General features: G+C 59.6%; 1 protein-coding gene across 1 annotated transcript in view; it reads right to left on the bottom strand.

Moving 5' to 3' along the window:
- COL7A1 (collagen type VII alpha 1 chain) overlaps positions 1-19733 on the bottom strand; it is a gene marked incomplete at its 3' end in the record, with an annotated part of 31713 nt that overhangs the window by 6386 nt on the left and 5594 nt on the right. Inside the window, exons 16-97 of the mRNA XM_082848378.1 lie at positions 19032-19151; positions 18733-18876; positions 18246-18371; positions 17999-18145; positions 17614-17739; positions 17117-17263; positions 16755-16889; positions 16523-16669; positions 16305-16441; positions 15901-16027; positions 15669-15815; positions 15409-15581; positions 15276-15311; positions 15165-15191; positions 15026-15070; positions 14890-14952; positions 14378-14449; positions 14247-14282; positions 14067-14102; positions 13813-13884; positions 13635-13712; positions 13360-13386; positions 13224-13277; positions 13020-13082; positions 12869-12928; positions 12716-12751; positions 12473-12517; positions 12358-12393; positions 11956-12000; positions 11839-11874; positions 11685-11717; positions 11302-11334; positions 11077-11130; positions 10941-11000; positions 10810-10845; positions 10632-10712; positions 10496-10531; positions 10259-10303; positions 9949-10020; positions 9660-9704; positions 9362-9388; positions 9146-9175; positions 8935-9015; positions 8823-8858; positions 8712-8747; positions 8541-8621; positions 8248-8283; positions 7776-7838; positions 7460-7504; positions 6802-6837; positions 6694-6729; positions 6481-6576; positions 6337-6372; positions 6215-6250; positions 6051-6098; positions 5661-5696; positions 5407-5529; positions 5129-5329; positions 5003-5038; positions 4869-4922; positions 4497-4685; positions 4319-4381; positions 4126-4170; positions 3764-3799; positions 3593-3628; positions 3401-3445; positions 3151-3183; positions 3011-3073; positions 2885-2920; positions 2725-2805; positions 2517-2585; positions 2339-2374; positions 2217-2258; positions 2017-2061; positions 1883-1927; positions 1318-1353; positions 1175-1234; positions 926-1033; positions 675-746; positions 485-520; positions 209-268; positions 42-86 (exon numbers count right to left, since the gene is read on the bottom strand). Of these exons, the coding sequence (XP_082704504.1) occupies positions 42-86; positions 209-268; positions 485-520; positions 675-746; positions 926-1033; positions 1175-1234; positions 1318-1353; positions 1883-1927; positions 2017-2061; positions 2217-2258; positions 2339-2374; positions 2517-2585; positions 2725-2805; positions 2885-2920; positions 3011-3073; positions 3151-3183; positions 3401-3445; positions 3593-3628; positions 3764-3799; positions 4126-4170; positions 4319-4381; positions 4497-4685; positions 4869-4922; positions 5003-5038; positions 5129-5329; positions 5407-5529; positions 5661-5696; positions 6051-6098; positions 6215-6250; positions 6337-6372; positions 6481-6576; positions 6694-6729; positions 6802-6837; positions 7460-7504; positions 7776-7838; positions 8248-8283; positions 8541-8621; positions 8712-8747; positions 8823-8858; positions 8935-9015; positions 9146-9175; positions 9362-9388; positions 9660-9704; positions 9949-10020; positions 10259-10303; positions 10496-10531; positions 10632-10712; positions 10810-10845; positions 10941-11000; positions 11077-11130; positions 11302-11334; positions 11685-11717; positions 11839-11874; positions 11956-12000; positions 12358-12393; positions 12473-12517; positions 12716-12751; positions 12869-12928; positions 13020-13082; positions 13224-13277; positions 13360-13386; positions 13635-13712; positions 13813-13884; positions 14067-14102; positions 14247-14282; positions 14378-14449; positions 14890-14952; positions 15026-15070; positions 15165-15191; positions 15276-15311; positions 15409-15581; positions 15669-15815; positions 15901-16027; positions 16305-16441; positions 16523-16669; positions 16755-16889; positions 17117-17263; positions 17614-17739; positions 17999-18145; positions 18246-18371; positions 18733-18876; positions 19032-19151 (5492 nt within the window). The remainder of the gene's footprint in view (positions 1-41; positions 87-208; positions 269-484; positions 521-674; positions 747-925; positions 1034-1174; positions 1235-1317; positions 1354-1882; positions 1928-2016; positions 2062-2216; positions 2259-2338; positions 2375-2516; positions 2586-2724; positions 2806-2884; positions 2921-3010; positions 3074-3150; positions 3184-3400; positions 3446-3592; positions 3629-3763; positions 3800-4125; positions 4171-4318; positions 4382-4496; positions 4686-4868; positions 4923-5002; positions 5039-5128; positions 5330-5406; positions 5530-5660; positions 5697-6050; positions 6099-6214; positions 6251-6336; positions 6373-6480; positions 6577-6693; positions 6730-6801; positions 6838-7459; positions 7505-7775; positions 7839-8247; positions 8284-8540; positions 8622-8711; positions 8748-8822; positions 8859-8934; positions 9016-9145; positions 9176-9361; positions 9389-9659; positions 9705-9948; positions 10021-10258; positions 10304-10495; positions 10532-10631; positions 10713-10809; positions 10846-10940; positions 11001-11076; positions 11131-11301; positions 11335-11684; positions 11718-11838; positions 11875-11955; positions 12001-12357; positions 12394-12472; positions 12518-12715; positions 12752-12868; positions 12929-13019; positions 13083-13223; positions 13278-13359; positions 13387-13634; positions 13713-13812; positions 13885-14066; positions 14103-14246; positions 14283-14377; positions 14450-14889; positions 14953-15025; positions 15071-15164; positions 15192-15275; positions 15312-15408; positions 15582-15668; positions 15816-15900; positions 16028-16304; positions 16442-16522; positions 16670-16754; positions 16890-17116; positions 17264-17613; positions 17740-17998; positions 18146-18245; positions 18372-18732; positions 18877-19031; positions 19152-19733) is intronic.

The raw sequence follows: 19733 nt of genomic DNA, 5'->3' as shown, positions 1-19733 counted from the left end.
GACTGAGTCACACCACTGGCTCTTTCCCCAGGGAGACCCACCACGAGTCCTCGGGGTCCCTCCAGGCCGGGGCGGCCATCTTCACCCTGGTTGGTGACAATAGATTCAGTGACTCGGTAAGTTGGAAATCGGAGGCGAGAACTGTGATGAAGGGAGTCCCAGGGTGGCTCCCTGGAATGGCCATGGCTGCAGAGCAGGACATACGTACCCGGACACCCGGCTCCCCACGCTCGCCTCGGGCCCCAGGCGGTCCTGCTCCAGTGTCTCCCTGGAGATCAACAGGACACCAGGGATCAGTGAGGGGAATTGGTGGAGGACAGAGGGTCATGGGAGGTCGGTGGAGGTTGGAGGGAGTGACAGGGGTCAGTGGAGACTGGAGAAGGTGACAGGGGTCAGTGGAGATTAGAGGGGGTGACAGGGGTTAGTGGAAGCTGGAGGGGGTGACAGGGGTGCAAGAGAGAGCCAGCAGCATTGTCCCATCTACCTTGTCTCCTTTGAGTCCAGGGGCCCCAGGCGCTCCCTGTGGGCAGAGTGAGGTGAGGCTTCTGTGCCCCTCAAAGGCACACACATATCTAGCCACACAGTGTGGCATAGTCCCCAGCCTAAGTCCCCACATGGACAGACTCCAACACACAGCAGTCAGAGACATGGGGCGTTGGGGCACTTCTACTCACCGCTAGCCCAAGGGGTCCACGTGGCCCCAAGGGACCTGGGGCTCCCTCTCTCCCTGGGGGGCCTGCCAGACCCTATAGTGAAAATGAGGTAAGAGAGGCGAAGGGTGACTTGGGAACCTTCCTCCCGTGCTGTCCTCCCAAAACCAGGAGCCCCCTCGGCAGGGTTGGGCCCCCTTCTCCTCCTCACCCAGTACCAGATTCAGAGGTCCTCAAGTCACCAAGTCCCCACGTGCAGCCCTCAGCACCCTTACCCGCTCTCCACTGGGGCCCGGCTGACCCATCTCTCCTCGAGGGCCTGTCTGACCGGGGAACCCCACAATACCAGGAGCACCACGGGTGCCGGGGGGGCCCAAGTCTCCCTGCAACAAAAATAGCAAAGGGAGGAATGGCTCCAGCAGGACCCCTTCCCAGGACTAGCCCCAGAATACCCTCTTTCTCCCACCTCCAGGCCCCCCGCCCCACCTGCTGCCCCCACTACTAGTGATGGGGCATTGTTTTACCTTTAGACCTGGAGGACCAATTGGCCCAGGGGGCCCCTGGACCCCAACTCCTGGGTCACCCTTCAAGGGAAAGAAGAGTCAGATCAGGCTCAGGGAGTCTCAGGACCATGACCCCCAGCAGGGATGCTTTAGGGCACACATACCTTGTGACCTTTGAGTCCTGGAGCCCCTTTCTGACCCTAAAACAAAGTAAACAGCATTTGAGAGTAGGAACATGAACCCAGAGCTCAGGTATGGCCCCAAAACATTCCCACGGGAGCTCAGAGGTGACCACGGACATTTGGCACCAAGGACGTGAGTGCAGGTATGTGGGAGTGCAGACAGGAGCAGGAACTCAGACATGTCCCATCCCAGGGGGCTTAGACGTGACCACAGATATGAGCTCAGATACAGGAGCACAGACAAGGTGGGGAGAGGGGCAGCATCAATACATGACCAAGGAGAGGCCCACAAAAACTCCCATGTGTCCTGAGACCTGGGAGATCAGACAGGAGCACACGTGCTCAGACACAGGGAGGAACAGAAGACCTAGGACAGGCACATGGAAGCCAGGAGGCGTGGCCCCCGCATGCTCCCAGAGCAGGACCCTGAATGCTGGAATGTTCAGCCAGGCTCGGGTTCAGATGTGCCCACGCTCAGCAACGGTCCCTCACATCCACGACTGCACTCCTCAACCCAGACTCAGACTCGCCCAGACCCCAGACTCACATCTTCACCAGGGTCTCCAGGCTCCCCGGCACGGCCAGCTTCACCCTGCATAGAAAGGGTGGTGAGGGTGTCTAGCCACCCAACCGTACCCCTCCCTGCCCAATGCACAGGCCCCGCGGCCAGGCCCACCTCACCTTCTGGCCTCGCGGCCCCGGCAGTCCTCGGTCACCTTTGGCTCCCTGTGGATACAGGGGTCAGGAGGACACATGGGTGTCAGGGGCACAGACAGCTGAGACTCAAAGAGGCAGCATGAGGCCCGGACCATGTGGGGCACATTATGGAAGGTGAGGGTCACAGGGGTGGAGGAACTATGCTGTGGAGGTTCCACACTCACCGGCTCTCCCACCAGGTCTTCAGCAAGGCCTCCAGGGGTGCCCTGATGAGGGAAAGGGGTCAGTGGGGTTCCTCAGCCCCTAACCCTTGTGCCCCCCAAACCAGGGCCTCCCACACACTCACCTTCTCTCCCTTTGCTCCAGGGGGCCCGACCACAGCCTGCAGGGAACTCCTGGTGAGTTACCTCGCCTCCTGCCACCTCCCCATCCCCACCCCGCCGTCCATATGGAAGGGACAAACTAGGCTTGGGAGTGAGGCAGAGGAGCTGATGCAGAAGGTGGCGGTCAGGATCAAAGATCACCTGTCCAGGGATGCCCATGGGTCCAGGCTCTCCTTTAGGTCCGACAGGGCCAGGCAGACCTGGTGACCCCTATGGCAGAACGGTGGGTGGAACTCAGTGCCTCTCCACCCCCTGTCCCTGCTGCCCAGCCCTCCTCTTCCTTCAGGCACACGGCAGCTGGCACAGGCCCCATCACATGCCCACAGCGAGCTCCCCTCAGAACACACACCGGCACGCCAGGGGCTCCTCTGTCTCCGTCCTTCCCACTGGCACCATCACGACCTGGCACTCCCGGCTTCCCCGTCTCCCCCTGAGAAGGAAGAGCTCTGTCAGGGGCCTGCCCCCTGACTCCTGACCCCCGGAGTCCAGCCCTGATCCCCAGGACTCACCACTTGTCCAGGCAAACCTGGTGCCCCCTGAGGACCCTGAAGGAAACAAGTCAGACGTGAGAGGGACATGGAGAGCACGGGACCCAGAGGGCAGGGACATGCTATCTCTGCAGGGGCCTCACTCACCACAAGGCCTGAGGCGCCAGGGGGGCCAGGAAGTCCCACAGCTCCAGTGGGTCCAGGCAGGCCCTGGAGGAAGAAAAAGTTCAGGGCAGTGCCAACCCCACCCAGCTCCCTGTGACTAACCCATGGGCTGGGTCACTCACCCGTCCTGGTGGTCCTGTCTCTCCGGGCTCCCCCTGCCAAAACCCCAGAGACCGCATGACCCCACAGATGAATGAGAGGCCCTTCAGCCTCCATCCACAGCAAAGCCCACATGGACGGAGCACCTTGGTGCTCAGTCGCATTACAGGGCAGTGACATTCCCAGAGGTTGGCAGATGTTATCCTGGTGCAGACAGGCTGCTCCAAGCCACCACCTCCTTCCAGCCACACACACACACAAGCCTATACTCACCTTCAGGCCAGAAGGTCCCTGGGGTCCCGCAGGGCCAGCAAGACCCTAGAAAAAAGTATCAAGGGCAGGAAACTGGGGTCAGAGTTATCCACCTGGACTCATGGACTAACACAAACAAGTTATCCAACTGAGTCATCAGTGGGGACTGATGCCTGTCCCACCCCCACTAGGCAGTGCTTCCCCATCACTCACCGGGGCACCAGGTGGTCCAGGGTCTCCATGGCCACCCTGTTGGAGAGAGAAAGAGCCAGACGAGTGGGAGCCAATCCCACCCTCCCAGGGAAACTGAGGCAGTACTGCCCATTGTAGGGGTTACCCACTGTAGGATGGGAGCAGGAGGGAGCGGGATTCTGGGGTACTCACCATTGGGCCAGGGGTCCCCCTTGGACCTTGCAGACCCTGGATAGAGAAGGGGGCTTCTGAGCCTCAGTCTGGCCTCACTTGGGCCTGTTCCTGCCCTCTGGAGACCTTTGCCTGGGGGCCCCACTTCTGCACCTCTACCCCTCCCAGGCACAAATCACCCCATACCCACAGACTGCCCCACACAGACAATACACATGGGCCTGTACACGTACACAGCTATCATGCATCTGCACTCAGACCTGGGCACCCAGTCACCACACCCCGGCACCAGTCACTGGTGACACGTGCATACGGCGGCCAGCATACAGCAAAGGGTAGCTGTTCCCCAGAATCTCGGCCACGCTGTTCCTGCCATCACTCACCGGCTTCCCCTCAGGCCCAGCCACGCCACGCTCTCCTGGCAGACCCTAGAGAGAACACGTTTAAGGCCACACTGTCCTTGTTCCCCATCCCAGCTTCCCCCTAGACAGCCCCAGGCAGAGCAGACTCCAGCCCGGACAACACAAGTGAGAGCCGTGTACTTGTGCACCCATGGCCCGTGGGGCAAGGACTCACCGGGATGCCATTTTGACCCCTCTGTCCAGGCTCTCCCCGGTCTCCCTTGATGCCTGGCTCACCCTGCAAGCAGAGTGTCATGCCCTGAGCCCCCATCACTGCCAGGTGCCCACAGACATGCCACCCCGGCATGCCCTCCTGCAGGGGAGGGGAAACATGGTGGGGTGGGAGGCCTCACCCTGTCTCCTTTGGGGCCTTGGTTGCCGTCACTGCCTGGCTCCCCCTGTGGGGATGACATGTCAAGCCAGGCGCTGGCGCCATGGCAAGGGTGGCCCCCAGGTTGATCCCACACACTGACCTTAGCACCCTTGAGTCCAGGGGGTCCTGGTTCTCTAGAGAGTCCAGAACCTGGCTCATCCATGGCCACCTACAAGCACAAGGTCACAGGGGAGAGATGTGTCTGTCACAGAGGCATGGAGGGGTCATCCCAGATCACAGGGTGCCAGAGGGTTGTAGGGTCAGAGTCACCACATGGAATTTCTGGGGCTCAAGCCAATGGTGGCCTCTTGGTGACAGCAGTCACAGGTTTGGGCAGAGCTGGGGTGATCACCTTGGGGCCAGGGGGGCCAGGGGGTCCAGGAAGGCCAGGAGGGCCGTCTCTGCCCTGCAGAAAAGAAGAAAATGGGTGGCCACCCCAACACAGCCCATAGGCAGTCCCGCCCAGTAAAGCCCCCTCCAGCTCACCTGTTCTCCACGTTCTCCTTTCTCTCCCCGCTCTCCCTGAAGTGCAAATCGCAGGGTGAGGGCTATGCCCGTGGGGAGTCCAGCTCCTCCTGAGCCCACCTCCCCGGCCGTCCCAGCCAGGCTCACCCTCTCTCCTGGTCTCCCTGCCTCTCCCACACTCCCAGCCGGGCCTGGGAGCCCAGGGATACCAGGCTTTCCAGGTTCCCCAGCAAGGCCGGGAGGTCCAGGGGGGCCCCTCTCCCCAAAGGCCAGGCCAGGTGGTCCCTGAGGGCCGGGGTCTCCACGATCTCCCTTCAGCCCGCGTTCTCCAGAAAAGCCAGTGGGGCCCTGGACGAACAGAAGAGTAAATGCTGGTGTCAACCACACCCTCCACAGGACATGCCCCCTGAGCAGCCAACACACACCTCCTTGCCTGGTGGGCCCCGCTCTCCTGGGTCCCCCTTGGGGCCACGACGCCGTTCAGGCACAGGCAGGAAGCTGCCAGAGCTCTCTTCCCAGCTCTCCACGATCTCCCGCAGGGCGGACGTCTGAGTGACAGTGAGGGGTCAGAAGAGCAGGGCCATTACTGCAGCCTCCCATGCCTTGGCCTGGCCCCACGGGCATTACTTGTCCCGTGGGGTTCCCATCAGCCCCCATGCCCAGCCCCCAAACAACCTACCTTGATGCCAATATTTTCCAGCAACCGCTCCACATTCTGGGGACACAAATTGGGTGAGGGGCTGCCCACAGAGGAGAAGGCCCCACACTGCCCCCCAAAACAGCCTCCCTACCCTCTTCCCCAGGCTTCTTGCCCAGAGGACCCTTTAGTCCTTGAGGAGTCCTTGGTTTAGTCCTTGGTTGAGGTGACTCGAGGTCACTGGAAGCCCCTCCCTGACATGTCCCCGTTGCCCAGGTTCCCCTCAGTGTAGGCTACAGGAATCCCAACAGGGCAGGGGGCTGAGCACACAGCACAGCTCCAGTGGGGCCTCACGGCAAGTGGAAGGGAACAGAGGTGGCCGCTACAGGCGTGCACATAACAGTCAAGGGCCAGGTCCCAGGCTTCACTCACCGCCGTGCTCCCAGGCTCTCCTCTCAGGCCACGCTCTCCTGGGAAGCCCTGGAGACACCAAGAGACAAGCCGCTGGACCCAGCTTGGGGTTGGGGCTGGAGGCATGTGCGCGCATGCGTGGGTGCTATGGCTACCGGGGCAAGTGAAAAAGATGGAGGCCTCACCTGTTCCCCTTTGGGTCCAGTCTCCCCACGGTCACCCTGAGAAAAAGAATGACCAGTGGTGAAAATGCCCCCACTCTGGGCAGCCCCTGACCATACCCCCCACCCAGCATCTGCACACTCACCTTGGAGCCCGAACCTCCTGGAACACCAGGGAAACCCTGAGATATGTCAGAACACAAAGAAGTCACACAGGATCATGGCATCCCAGGGTGACAACATAATGGTCCCTGTTGCTCCCAAGTCCTGGAACTACCCTGGACACTCACCTGGCCAGGAGGGCCAACCTGCCCTGGGATGCCCGGGGGGCCCTGGAGTCCAGGGCTACCAGGAGCTCCTCGCTCACCCTTGGGGCCATCATGACCCTGTGGAGGATGCAGCCAGCATCAGGACCCTGAGACCCCAGAAAGGAGTGGAGCCACATATCACAGGGTCAGGGTCAGGGTCAGGGGTCAGAGGTTGCAGAAGACTCCAACACTCACTTCTCTCCCAGGAGCGCCCGAATCTCCCTTCTCTCCCTAAGGAAGACAAGGGTGCTTCAGACATGGCCCCAATCTGAGCCAGAGCAGACTCCAAGTGAGGGGACTCACCTTCCTCCCATCTTCTCCAGGGTCCCCAGGTCCTCCCTGCGGGCAGAGGACTCACATCAGACCCAACAGAAATAAGAATTAAGAATTGTCTGTGTGTCTTGGTAACTGTCTGCAAGTCCTGTGTCTACCTCACTATGTGTGGCCGTATGTATATGAGTGACTGTGGACACAAATGCATATGTCGGTCTGTCCCCGCATGTATCACACGTCAGAGCCTTGGATATGTGTCTCACCACACCTCCACAGAGGTACACGTGCAGCCCTGGGGCCAAGCCATAGCACGTGTATGGGTGGAAGTGTTTGTGTGTCAACATGTCTTCAGTATCCCTGAATGTGGGCTTCACACCTGTGTGTTGGCACCTCTCCATCTGTGTCTGAGGCTCTTTGCCTGTGCCTGTGGCTGTGGTTATTTTAGCTTGTGTTGGCCCATCCAGGCACAGGTCAGCACGTCCACTTAACCCACTGTGTCTGTGAGGCTGCCCGTGTGTGCACATGGACGTGTGCTTCAGGATGTATCTGTACGTGTGGGCTACGTACTCGGGTGTCGGCACGTGTCAGCATGTGTCTGTGTGTGTGCCCCGTGTGTATGGCACATCTGAGCCATGTCCATGTGCTAACATCTTTTGGAGGTTTCACTGTGTCTACCCTGGACACTCACGTTTTTCCCATTCAGGCCAGGCTTGCCATCCTTGCCTGGCTTTCCCTGTGGGAACAGATCATTGGTCAGAAGTCAGGGTTGGGGTGAGGGCAGTAACGGGGCAAAAGGATACCACGAGGGGACTTCCCTGGTGCACAGTGGATAAGACTCCGAGCTCCCAATGCAGGGGGCCCGGGTTTGATCCCTGGTCAGGGAACTAGATCCCACATGCATGCCACAACTAAGGAGCCCGCCTGCTGCAACTAAGACCCCGTGCAACCAAATAAATAGTTTTTTTTTTTTATTTTTAAAAGGGTACAATGAAAGTGGGACTCACCGGTGCTCCAAGGGGACCAGAGGGGCCAGCGGGGCCCTGTTCTCCTCGAAGGCCAGGCAGTCCCTGGAAAAAGTCTTAACTAGGATTGAGAGGGCCACTGATATATCTCCTGGGGCACATCCATGGACTTGGAGAACCCCACTAAGAACCTCCTCCCGTGTAGAGTCCCCCCAGAATTGGGAGGAGCCATTGAGGTCCCGAGGCTGAGACCCGATAGGGTAGGGGGCCCCCTGCTGAAACTCCCAAGGGAAGAACCCTCAGGATTTGGGGGTCCTACTATAGCACCCAAGGCAGAGAAGATCAGAAAGCAGGATTCTGCTCAAACCTGCCTGCCAGGGACTGGGACCCTCCCAAGGACAGGGCTAGACCAACTCCCCCTACTCCCGCTGGTCCTGTGACTATGAAGACCAGGCTACACAGTTCATGCTGGACCCCTGAGCCGCCCTCCACCCTAATATCTCCCCTTACTTACGTCTCTCCCTGGGTCCCCAGCCTTGCCTATAGCACCCTGAGGAGAGACTCAAGTCAGGGAGTCCGCAGTGGTCATGGGGTCAGGGGCACTGCCCACTGACAGAGCCACTAGTTCCTGTGAACCCAAGGCCTGTCAGGCAGTAACATCCCCCACCCAGGCAGGGTACTAGGAGAAGACACAGATAACCCATCTGGCCCCAGAGCTCATCAAGACCCAGAAGACTCCAGTGAGTCTGGAGCCATACAAAGGGGCAAGGGAAGGGGCGTGACCAGGCAGTGACCACCACGACTCACAGGCAGCCCAGGGGGACCAGGGGTTCCTGGTTTCCCATCCAGTCCACTGCGGCCATCCAGGCCAGGGGGGCCCCGGTCACCCTGAGGAAAACAGAGTGGTAAGAGGCCTCGAAGGATGAGATGGATCTGAGAGCCCAGGCTCACAGTCAGAAAACCTCCATGCCCTCTCACCTTTTCTCCTCCTGGGCCTCGAACACCTGGGTCCCCCTGAAGGGAACAAGGTCAGTGAGAGGTGAGGGCAAGATGGGAACTTAGGCTGATGGGGCAAAGTGTGTCACTCACCTGCGGGCCTGGGGGCCCCCGAAGTCCACTGATGCCCTGAGGACAAGGGGAGGAAGAAATCAGAGCAGGCTTTCCCAGGCCCACACGTTCCCACGGGATAAGCCACACTCACTCTCTCCCCAGAAGCTCCAGGGGGGCCGGGGTCACCCTTGGGTCCTCGAGGACCCTCCTGTCCACGGTCCCCAGACTCTCCCTATGGTAGAGACAAACGTGTTGAGGGAATAGCACTAGGGCCACAGGCATGCCCGAGGCAGAACCTGTCATGGGGGTGCTGGGATGCTTTCTTATGCTCACAGCTTCACTCCACCCACGGAACATGATACCTTCTCTCTGACTCCAAGTCCCGTGTCCACCTGTGGAGGGAATGGCCAGTGAGAAGAATAGTTCAAGTAGGGGAAGAGGAGTTGGTGAGGATCAATAAAGACATCAGGGGGCAGTGGGGGAAGTGGGAGTCAGTGGAAGGGATGAAGGGACACCATGTGGGGCTAACAGGGGCAGGTGAGGGAGATGACAGAGAATCAGACCCAGGCAACCCTTACCAGCCGTCCAGGGGGTCCTGGGGGACCCTAGGAAAGGAAAGAACTGTAGTCAACAGGAGCCCAGCGGCCCCACGGTATGGCTCAGGTTTGCCTCAAGCTCAGCTCTGCTCCCAGATTCCCTGCACCCCAGTGCCAAACCCCAGAAGCCAGGTCAGGCCTGGAGGTGGCCACCAGGGCTCCCGACCTTGACCTCCAGGCCCTTAATGGAGGTGCTGACCAGACTGAGCACCGGAACCCTGTATCCCTCCCGAGCCCAGAACAAGAGCACTACTGAGCCCAGAACACCAGCACTACTCACTGGCTCCCCACGGTCACCCTTGGGTCCAGTTGGTCCAGGGCTCCCCTGCAGAAAGTCAGAGGGTCAGGGTCAGTGAGGAGAGGCAGCAGTTTGGGGGAGCTTTGGAAACACCCTAAGGATTCATGGGGATCCTGGTGGCCTTTGGGGGTTGTGATGAAGGGGTCAAAGGAAATGAGGACTGTGAGGGTTTAGCGCTGCAGGGTCGGGGTGGCAGGGTCAGAGGCTGGGAGCTGGATGGTTGGAGATTGAAGTTGAGGTTAGAGTTCAGGGATCAGAGGTCAGGACTCACGTTTCGTCCATCCTCTCCAGGATCTCCCTGGTCTCCCTTCTCACCCACAGGCCCCCGAGTTCCAGGTGCCCCCTGAGAAGAGTAGCTGGTGTGAGACAGACCCTCCCAGCATTTTGCAGATTCCCCCATGACCCCCATACTGCCCCAGTTCTCCATCACCCTGAAAACCAAGTCAGAGTTCCCCATCACCACATGCCTCCCTCCAGACTCTCCCATCACCCTTTCTCCCCTCAGAGTTTCCCACAGCTTCATGCCCACCTCCTATAAGTTCTCTCATCACCCCCCCTTACTTCTCCCTGCAAAGCCTCACCCGAAGGCCACGCTCGCCAGCTTTTCCAGGCAAACCTGGTTCACCCTGGTGGTGGAGAGAACGCCACATCAAACAGGTGAGTTAGGCTCAAACTAGGGAGTGGCGACAGAGAAGGGCCTGGGAACCAACTGGACCAGAGGCAGGGGGGTGGACTGGATAACCTGGTGGAGCCCCAGCCCCCCAGGGATCACAATTCAAGGGTAAAGGATCAGCAACCACAGTGGGAAGGAATCTCACCGGGGGACCCTCGTCACCTTTCTCTCCAACTTCACCCTGTGAGACATGAGAGTCAGCCTTGGTCCCCAAACCCCCAGGGAGGCCAGCAGTACCTTACTCCCCATCCCCCAGCACTCCCCCAGTCCAGTCCTCTTACATCTCGTCCTCGGGGGCCGATGGGTCCTGGGGAACCAGGACGACCAGGGTCTCCCGTCTCTCCGGGAGGCCCTGAGTCACCCTGTGGAGGAGGCAAGAGTGATGTAGCACGTATAGCCAGCCCTTGAGGGGAGGTGACCCCAGAAACCTTGATGTTACCCAAGGTCACAGGCACTCACCGGCGGTCCTGCTCTGCCAGTGAGGCCGATGGGACCCTGCAGGGCATAGGGAGGGAGGTACGACTTAGTTGGGGCTCCCAGGCACCACCTCATCTCCTTCTGTCACACTCCCCATCCCCACATTTACTCACCCGGACTCCAGGGTCTCCCTTGGGGCCAGGGTCTCCAGGAAGAACCAAGCCAGGTGGGCCCTGGGGGAGGAAGGATCAGAGGTCAGGGGATACAACCATCACCTGTCCTAACCCCTAAACACTTCCCCGCACTTACCCGTTCCCCTTTGACTCCGGTAGCTCCTTTGGGCCCAGGGAGCCCTACGTCTCCCTGGAGGTGACAAAGACCACCAGCATCAGCCACAGGCTCCATGAACCCACCACCCAGCGATCATGCCACAACTGTCATGACCTCCAGGGGCCTCCAGGCAGGCCCAGAGGCAGGCCCTATGACCTTGATCTCAACCCTGTAACAGCGTCCCTTCACTCTTACCAGACTTACCTTCTCTCCTTTAGCTCCAGCACCCCCAGGTCCCTGAAAACAAACAGGACAGACACGGCTTGGCCCTGCCTAGGGATCACACTACTACAGGCTTGATTGGAGTTGGGGTTATATAGAATCAGAAGTGTCTGCCCAGAGGTCACAGGGTCACCGCTGGGAGCAGGGCAGGGGTTACACAGGGCTCACGACCTGTATGGTGGTCATGGGTTCACAGGATCACAGCCAGGAGTTGGAAGGCGTGTTACAGCATTAGAGTTACAGAGCTCTGAGCCAGTCCAGGGTCCCAAGGTTATGGGGTCACAGCCTGGAATGCTGGTTTCCAGGCGGGTCACACTGTTCAAGGGCCTGTGCGGTGATCGGAAACACACCCTCCCTTCACTCACCACTGCGGGGTCCCCAGGGCGACCAGGCTCCCCCTGTAGAGAAAGGATAGGGACAGGGATGGGTCAGGGACCCACCTAGGAACTCAAGGCCCCAGTATCCCACCTGCCACAATCCCTGGTATCGGGGGCACTTGACTCCCAGCCCATGACCCACCTTCTCTCCTCGGCGGCCAGTGGGTCCTGGTGGCCCCTGCACATGGAGAAAGCATGAGCCCAGGATGGGGAGGAACACAAGAGAGCCCTACTCCTGATCCCACAGTCACATACTTACTTCAGGACCCTCAGGTCCAGGACGCCCAGCAACTCCTGGTGGACCCTGGGGAAGAGGAGCAGAAATGCTGACCCAGGTGGGTGGGGGCAGGGGGATTATGGCAGGTAAGGGCTAGAGGTTCAGGATGGGGGTCACAGAAGATCAGGATTTAGGTCAGCAGGGGTCAAACTCAGCAGGAAGACAGAGACCAGGTCAGTGGAAGTCAAGGTCAGTTCAGCAGGGTCAGAAAGCTAAAAGCGGGTCCCTGGGGTTGAGGATTAGAGCCTGCATCAGCAGAGATTAGGAGTCATGTGAAGAGGGGTGGAGGGCCAGGGGCAGTGGAGGTCAAGGGCAAGAAGTCAGAACCAGGAGGGGTACGGAGCCAAGGTCTACTGGCACCGGCAGTGGGGTCAGTGGGCTCGCCTGTGGTCCCGCTGGGCCAGGGGATCCACGTTCGCCCTGATGGAGCAGAATGGGTCAGAGCTGAGTCTGGCTCCAGATCCTCTGGGGCCCTGAGGGCCCCCCAGGTTGCACTTACCTTTTCTCCAGTCTCACCGATGGCCCCTGTTAGTCCTTGGTCACCCTGAGGGGAGAGAGATAGGAGAGGGGCCTTTACTGTCGAACCCCAGACAAAGTGTCTCAAACTCCAATCATCTGTCTCTGAAATCACAGCCTCTGATCTGGGGAGAACCCTTATCTCCTGATCCTCCTGCCTCCCCTAATCCTACGGGGTCCCAGTGTGTCACCTCTCATACCTGACCCCTCACAAAATGGCACTTACTTTGGGGCCAGTGACTCCAGGAAGTCCCCGTAGGCCCTGAAAGGGGTTCAGAGATTTGGGTTTGGGAATAAGGATGGAGTAGAGGGTTGATGGCTGAGGGTGGGGGCTGGAGCTATGCCCACCACGCTCAGAATCCCTGGCCTCTACACTCACCGGCTCACCCGGGGTCCCAGGTTGTCCTGGGAGGCCTGGGGCTCCATCTTCACAGTCACCCTGAAGGAAAAACAGGTGGGTAGAAGACCCTGCTCCCAGCACCCAGAGACCTCACCTCAGAACTGGGACACCAAGAAGTCAGATCTCCCACCTTTTCTCCTTTTTCTCCAGGGGGGCCAACTGAGCCTTGGGGTCCACGGCTTCCAGGAAGACCCTAGGAGGAGGTGAGTAAAAATGTGAGCCCCAAACTGAGGTACAGCACCCACCCACTGCCCCAGAAGAGCCCCCAGCTCCTCTATCCACACCCCAGAGCATGGGCCACAGGGTCCCCAGCAGAGCCTCAAGGCTCCCTCACCGGCAGCCCAGGCTCCCCTAAAGCAACGCTGCCATCACCTGGTCCAGGGGGACCCTGGGAAAGAACAGCAGGTCAGGGGATGGCCGGGGGGAATCAGACTCCAAGCCACCCCCAGCATAACTTGCCCCTCACTTACCCGCTCCCCACGATCACCTTTCTCACCCTGGAAGAGAGATCATGACACGTGACCCTGGACTACACCTCCACACCCCAAGATACCAGGAGGAATGAGAGCCTTGGGGTCAAACTGGATTACAAAGTTCATGGAGGAACTGAGGAGTCATGGGTGGGGGTGGTCAAGAGGTCACATGAGCTCAGAGTGACCAGCAGGGGTTGTGTGGGTTTGAATGAGGTCACCAGGTCACTGGATCACATGGAGGTGATGAGACTATATGGCGGTCATGCCCTCACCTTCACAGCTGTTCCAGAAAATCCTGGGGGACCACGGGGTCCTGGGTCTCCCAATGGGCCACGAGATCCAGGGGGACCCTGATGGAAGAGACAAAATATAAAGTACAACCCCATAGACCCACCCCATTGGTTCCCCCATCACACATCACTCCCCCCCACACCATACTCCAGAACTTACTGGAGGTCCAGGGTCCCCTTTCTGTCCAGGAAGCCCTGGGCCCTCGCCTCCAATGACTCGTCCAGGCTCTCCCTGCAGGACAGAGAACAGCAGAAAGGATTCAGGGTATGGGAGCCTTGAGGTAGGAGAAGCCCCTAGAGGTCCCCAGCTATTCCTCATCATGCCTTAGGCCCCACACAGTGTCTGTCCTGGGGCAACCCTGTTCCTCCCTTGGACATCCTGGCTTGGTTCCCTCCCCTCCCTCCTTCACCTACCGGCTCCCCCTTTGGGCCTCGAGGTCCTCGCTCTCCCTGAGGACAAAACAGAGCAAAGGGTGATGCTTGGTCTCAGTGCATTTCAGGGTGGGCCCCTACAAGCCAACCCCGCTCCACCACCCCAGCTCCCCACCCTGCAGAGAGGGCTCTGGGAAGACACTGTGGAGCAGAGCAACTTACTGGTTCTCCACGAGGACTGGGCCACCCTGGGGAGCCCTATAAATGGAGGCCAGAGTCAGCCCAGTCAGACCACCCCACCCGCTCAAGCAAAGCATCCCACCATGTGAACCGTGAGGGCAAGGCTCGCTCACCTTCGGGCCGGGGCTTCCAGGAGTACCAGGGCGGCCAGGGCTGCCTGGAGGCCCATCTGCCCCAGGGAAGCCCTAAGGAGGCAAAGAGGTTAGGGCAGGAAGGGACCCTCCCTCAGTGCCCCTGGTTCGCTGGAGGAGCCCCGACGGACTATTCTTCACCTGAACCCCTCACCCCACAGGCCCCTGAGCATTGTTGGGGGTACAGCAGTGATGTATGTACCCTGTGAGCTGAATGGAGCCGAACCCCAGGCACAAGGGCAGTGATGAGGCCAGGGCCTTCCCTGCCTCTTGGACTTGGAACTTCCACCCGGGCTCTCCAGGGGATCTCAAAACCCCACTGGTCCCCCCTAATTCAGATCCTTCCCCAAAGTCTCTGCTGTGGTTGATAATGTCCACTTAGGCTTCTAGGAATACTCTGTGTTTCTAACTCTGTTTTTTCATTCCCTCTTGTAAAAACCCTAAGGAAGCTTCGAGGATTGTCTTAGGGGAACCTCAATGGTCTCTACACTCACCCTCTCACCCTTCGCAATGGTACTTCCAGGAGGTCCCTGGGGGCCAGGAACACCCATCCTGCCCTGAGAGAAGAGAGCAGGTGAAGAGGCAGTACGCCGGTCAGGGGACAGAGGACAGGTATGGGGTGGCACTCACCGGGAGGCCGGGGGGACCAGGAGGCCCGGCTTGTCCTTTCAGTCCCTAGGAAGGATGATCGGTGAGCCCTGTGCTGCTGACCGCCCCCTGACCCACTGAGCCCCCAACCCATTCTCTATCCCCCACCAGAGCCACTCACCATCTCTCCGGGTTCCCCCTTCTGGCCCTGGGGAAAGATGTGTCGGGCGACGGTCAGAGTGGCAAGTTCCAAGAGTGGCCCTCACCCACCCTCTCAACCCTGGACACTTACCTTTGGACAATGCACCGAGCAAGGGTCTGGCTGTAGCTGTGGACACAGGGTCTCCTTGAGGTCAGCCATTCTACCAAGAGCCCCCAGACCCTCTGTTTTTCACCACCTAGTCCCCCAGAGGCCCCTTCCAAACCTGGGTGGTCAAAGCCGTCTGACACAGGGCTGTTGCCAGACTACTGACTGCCCGGTCCAAGCTTGGACCATCATCCACGGTGAAGAAGGTCTGGGCAGAGTCCATGCCCGGCACCAAGCGACGCAGCTGTTCTGGGTCAGCTCCTGCCAGGCCCAGCATCATCACTTTGAGCCCTAAGGAGGGGTCCAGCAGCTTGCATGACGACCCTGCTGGGGCCAACCCTATTCCCAGGCCCCATTCCCACCAGCCCTGCTCCTCACCAGCAGCCTGGGCCTCACGGATAGAGCTGAAGATGTCACCTCTCAAGGGCTCATCCACCAGTAGAACCATTACCCCCGGCACATGCCGGCGTCGTCCAGGGGCATCTGGTGCCAACAGGTATCTGTGAGCTGTAACCACTGCTGTGCCTGGGAGAAAGGTCATGTCAGAACCCAGGGGCACCAAGCTCCCCATGGGAAAGCCCCAAGAATCCATGTCCACTGTAGTCCTTACCCAGGTTGTTCCCACTTGGGTCCGTGTAGGGGATGTTGCGGATCTTCTGCCGGATGACACCAAGGTCATAGGAGCTGTTCAGCGAGAACAGTGGGGAGGGCCGGTGACTGTAGGACAGGAGGCCAACCTAGGGTGGGGAGACCACAGAGCCTGGGGAGGATGACACAGCAGGGACAGGGGACACAGAGCCTGGTGGGAGACACAGAGCCCAAGGTGTGTAACTAAACCTGATCTATTAGGGGGTCAGCAGTGATGGTAGGATACGGAGCCAACCAGCAAGTGAGGCAATCTGGAGCCTGGGGAAGGGCAGGGAGAAAGCCTGGACCAGTGGTGGGAAAGGGAAATGGTATGGGACCAGGGGTGGGCAGGGACAGGTAGGAGTCTGGCTGCCTCTGGGGCCAAACCTGGATGGCCTGTGGCCCAAGCGGCCCAAGTGCAGACACCAGACGCTCCAGGGCTCGCTTCACAGCCTCTGCGCGATGAGCATTGTCTCGAGTGGTATGCAGCAGGAACACCACATCCATCAGGCCATGGGGACACACTGCAGGAAGGGAGCTGAGTTACTGAAGCAGTCAGCCCATCTAGCTACTCTCTTGGGCCCCTCCCACTGGGCCCACCATACCTGGGGTCTGTGTGACCGAGGCCTCAGGACCCTGTACACCCTCCCGGACAGGTGTCAGGGAGAATATGTAGGAGACACCAGGCTCTAGCCCTGTCACCTGCTGGGAGCTTGAGATCCCCGGAAGTGTCTGTGAGGCCCCAGGCAATTCTGCAGAGGACAGAGCTCAGTTAAACAGGAGGCCCTCCATGGAGCCCCCACTGCCAGCCCACCCGAACACTGGCCTCCCCATCACCTTGGCCAGGGCCTCTGAGTGGCTGCCAGGATAGGATGTAGCTGGATACCCCAGACACCGGGGTCCAGGCCAGAGTCACTGAGTCGACTGAGGTGTCTACAACACGCAGTTCAGTGCTTGGGACACGAGGTGACTCTGAAGGAGGAATCAAAGACTAGGGATCCGAGTATGTGTCCCGAGAACCCAGAGGAGAGAGATCTAAGGAGATCCTGGGGCAGATTCATCTTAGTGAAGGAAGTCACCGGAGGTCATGCTGGGATCACCCCGGATCAGGAATGGTAGGGGGGGGCTACAGGAGGAGTCACTCAGGGTCATGGGGTACAGGAAATCAGGGTGGGTCATCGGTAGGGGTAAGAGCACACCAGTGTATGCAGTTACTTCTGAGGGGGGCCCTTCTCCAGCTGTCCCCAAGACACTCAGCCATATACGGTAGGGGGTCGCTGGCTCCAGCCCGTCCAGTTCGTAGCTGCTGAGTTCCGGCCCCAGGACCTGGGACTGTTCCTGGCCACCTGGGGCAGGCATGAGAGGGGGGCAGGGGCACATAGGAGGATGCTACAGACCAGCATTTATGGACACGCCCACCTCACTGACCCCCACGAACCTTACTGACAATGACCCCGCCAGCCTCACTGACTGATCCTGCTGATGGGGTCCACCCTCCTGACTGATCTCCTTATTCTCGCTGACCCTGCCCGACTGACCCTCATTGATCCCACGCACCTAGGTGACTGATACCAGGTACCTTCAGCGATCCGCAGACCCCCACTGACAGACCCTGCCCACTCTCACTGATTTCACCGACCCCACCCCCAACCCCACCCCATTGGTCCCTAACCTCCCTACCGGGGGCACCTCTCACCCTCAGGTCGCCAACGCAGACGGAAGCCGCGTGCCCCGGGCACCGGCTGCCAGCGTAGCCTCAGCGAGTGCTCCCCTCGCTGCACTACACGAAGTGTCTCCAGGGCTGGTGGAGCCTCCTCAGGCGCTAGAGAGAAAGCACAAAAGTCAGGGAGGCTCCGTCCCCAGTTAATCTCTGTGCCAATCCCAGACCAACCCTGGAACACGCACCGCCCCCAACAGGCCCCACTGCCTATCCCAGGCTACATCCCTCCTCCCCCCGAAGACCCCGCCCCCACAGGTTCACTACCAATCCCTGGACCTTCTTCCATTCCCGAGAACAAACCCCGCCCCCAAACCGTCCAGGGCACCAATCCAAGGCTCGCGCCAGCCCGAGCTCTGCCTACGCGTGGTGACGACAATGGAGACAGGTGCGCCCTCACGGTCCCCCACAAGTGCAGTCACTCTCACTGAGTAGCTGACGCCGCCTTCAAGGCCCCGTATCTCTGCGGAGTCCGTGTTTCCTGGGAGCAGCTCCTGTCTCGTGGGGCCACCTGGCCAGGCGAGCACAGGGCAACGGTTAGGGATAGGGGTGGCTGACCAAAGGGGCCAATCCCAGCCAGGAAGGGCAAGGGCAGGGTCAGGGAATCATACCCTCGCTCCGGCCCCAGGCCAGTCTGTAAGCTGTGGCTCCAGTGACCCCCACCCAGGTGACCCGGAGAACATCACTGGAAGCATTGAGGATCTGCAGCTTCGAGACACTGCCCACGGGCTGAGGGTCTGGGGGAAGACGCAGGGAAAAGGGTCAGGGGCCACTGGCAGAGAACAGGGCAGAGAACAGGGTGGCAGAACAGGCATGTTCAACGCAGGGAGGTCTATCTGAAGGTCAGTATGAGGTTACTGTGGACGGGTCAGTGCAGGCAACTTCTGAGTGGGAAAAGATCAGTGCCTCAGAGTGGGCAGTGTGGAGCAGCTAGGAGGTCACTGTGGGTGGACTCCTAGTCAATGTGGGGTACGTCAGTGTGGGGAGAGAAGTCACGAGAAGAGCTGTGATGGAGCAGGCAGCTGGAGCAGTCAGGAATACGCAGCAGGACAGGGTAGCCAATGAGATGTGGTTGGCAGATGGCCAGGGTCCACTTACCAGTCCTTACAACCACAGAGGCAGGGGTCCCATCCACACCAGCCATACGGGCCCACACATGCACTGTGTACTCGGTATCTGGCTCCAGCCCATCCAGCTCAGCCACTGTGGCCTCCCCAGAAACCAACTGGGATTTCTCTGGGCCTAGGAGTGAGGATGAAGGTAGCTCTAGGACTAGCCAGACTCTGCCCCCCAATGTCCCACCTGGACCCCGAAGAAACCCCTGCTCCCATTCCACCCAGGCCTGCCCCCGACAACCTCCAAAACCTCTGGTCCCTTCCCAAACCCCTGGTGCCCACCGTGGCCTGAGTACCAGGAGACCCTGTATCCTGTGGCACCAGGAACCCTGTTCCAGGTGATGGTGACAGATGAGCTGCTGACTTGAGTAACACGGACTGTCTTCACTGGGCCCAGTGGGTCTGGTGGGGAGAGGCAATGGGGAGTCTGATGGAAGAGGCAGTGGAGGGTCTGATGGGGGAGGGATGGGGGGGACATCTAATAGAGGAAGGCAATGGGAGTCTAAAGGGAGGCAAGGATTTGATAGCGGATGCAGTGAATGGATCAGATGGGGAAGGAGTGGGGGTTCTGACAGAGGGGATAGTAGAAATCTGAGGTGGCAGGTGACAGGAATCTGGGAGACCAGAGGGTCTGACAGAGAAGGTAATAGGGTTCCGACGGAGGACTAGGAAGCAGTGAGGGGGTCTGACAAAGAAGAAAAGTGTAAGTCTAAGAGGATGGTCAAGTCTGGCAGAAAAGGCAATGGGGTCTGAGAGATGAGGTGCTGGAAATCTGAGGGCAAGAAGAGCGGGGTGTTAGGGGACAGGCAGAGGAATCTGAAGAAGGCAGGGGCTTAAAAGGAGGCAAGGGAGACTGAAGGGGGAAGCAGGGCCTCTGAGGGAGGAGGCAGTGGGGATCTAAAGGGGGAGACTGGAGTTCTGTGGAGAAGCAAGGGTCTGAAAGGGAAGGCATGGGGGTCTGAAGGGCCACTGGAGAGAGAGAGC

The sequence above is a fragment of the Leucopleurus acutus genome (assembly GCF_964270905.1).
Source record: "Leucopleurus acutus genome assembly, chromosome: 10".
In the NCBI taxonomy this organism is placed as follows: Eukaryota; Metazoa; Chordata; class Mammalia; order Artiodactyla; family Delphinidae; genus Leucopleurus; species Leucopleurus acutus.
The sequence above is the reverse complement of the archived record's forward strand: the minus strand, read 5'-3'. Positions and strand labels throughout refer to the sequence as shown.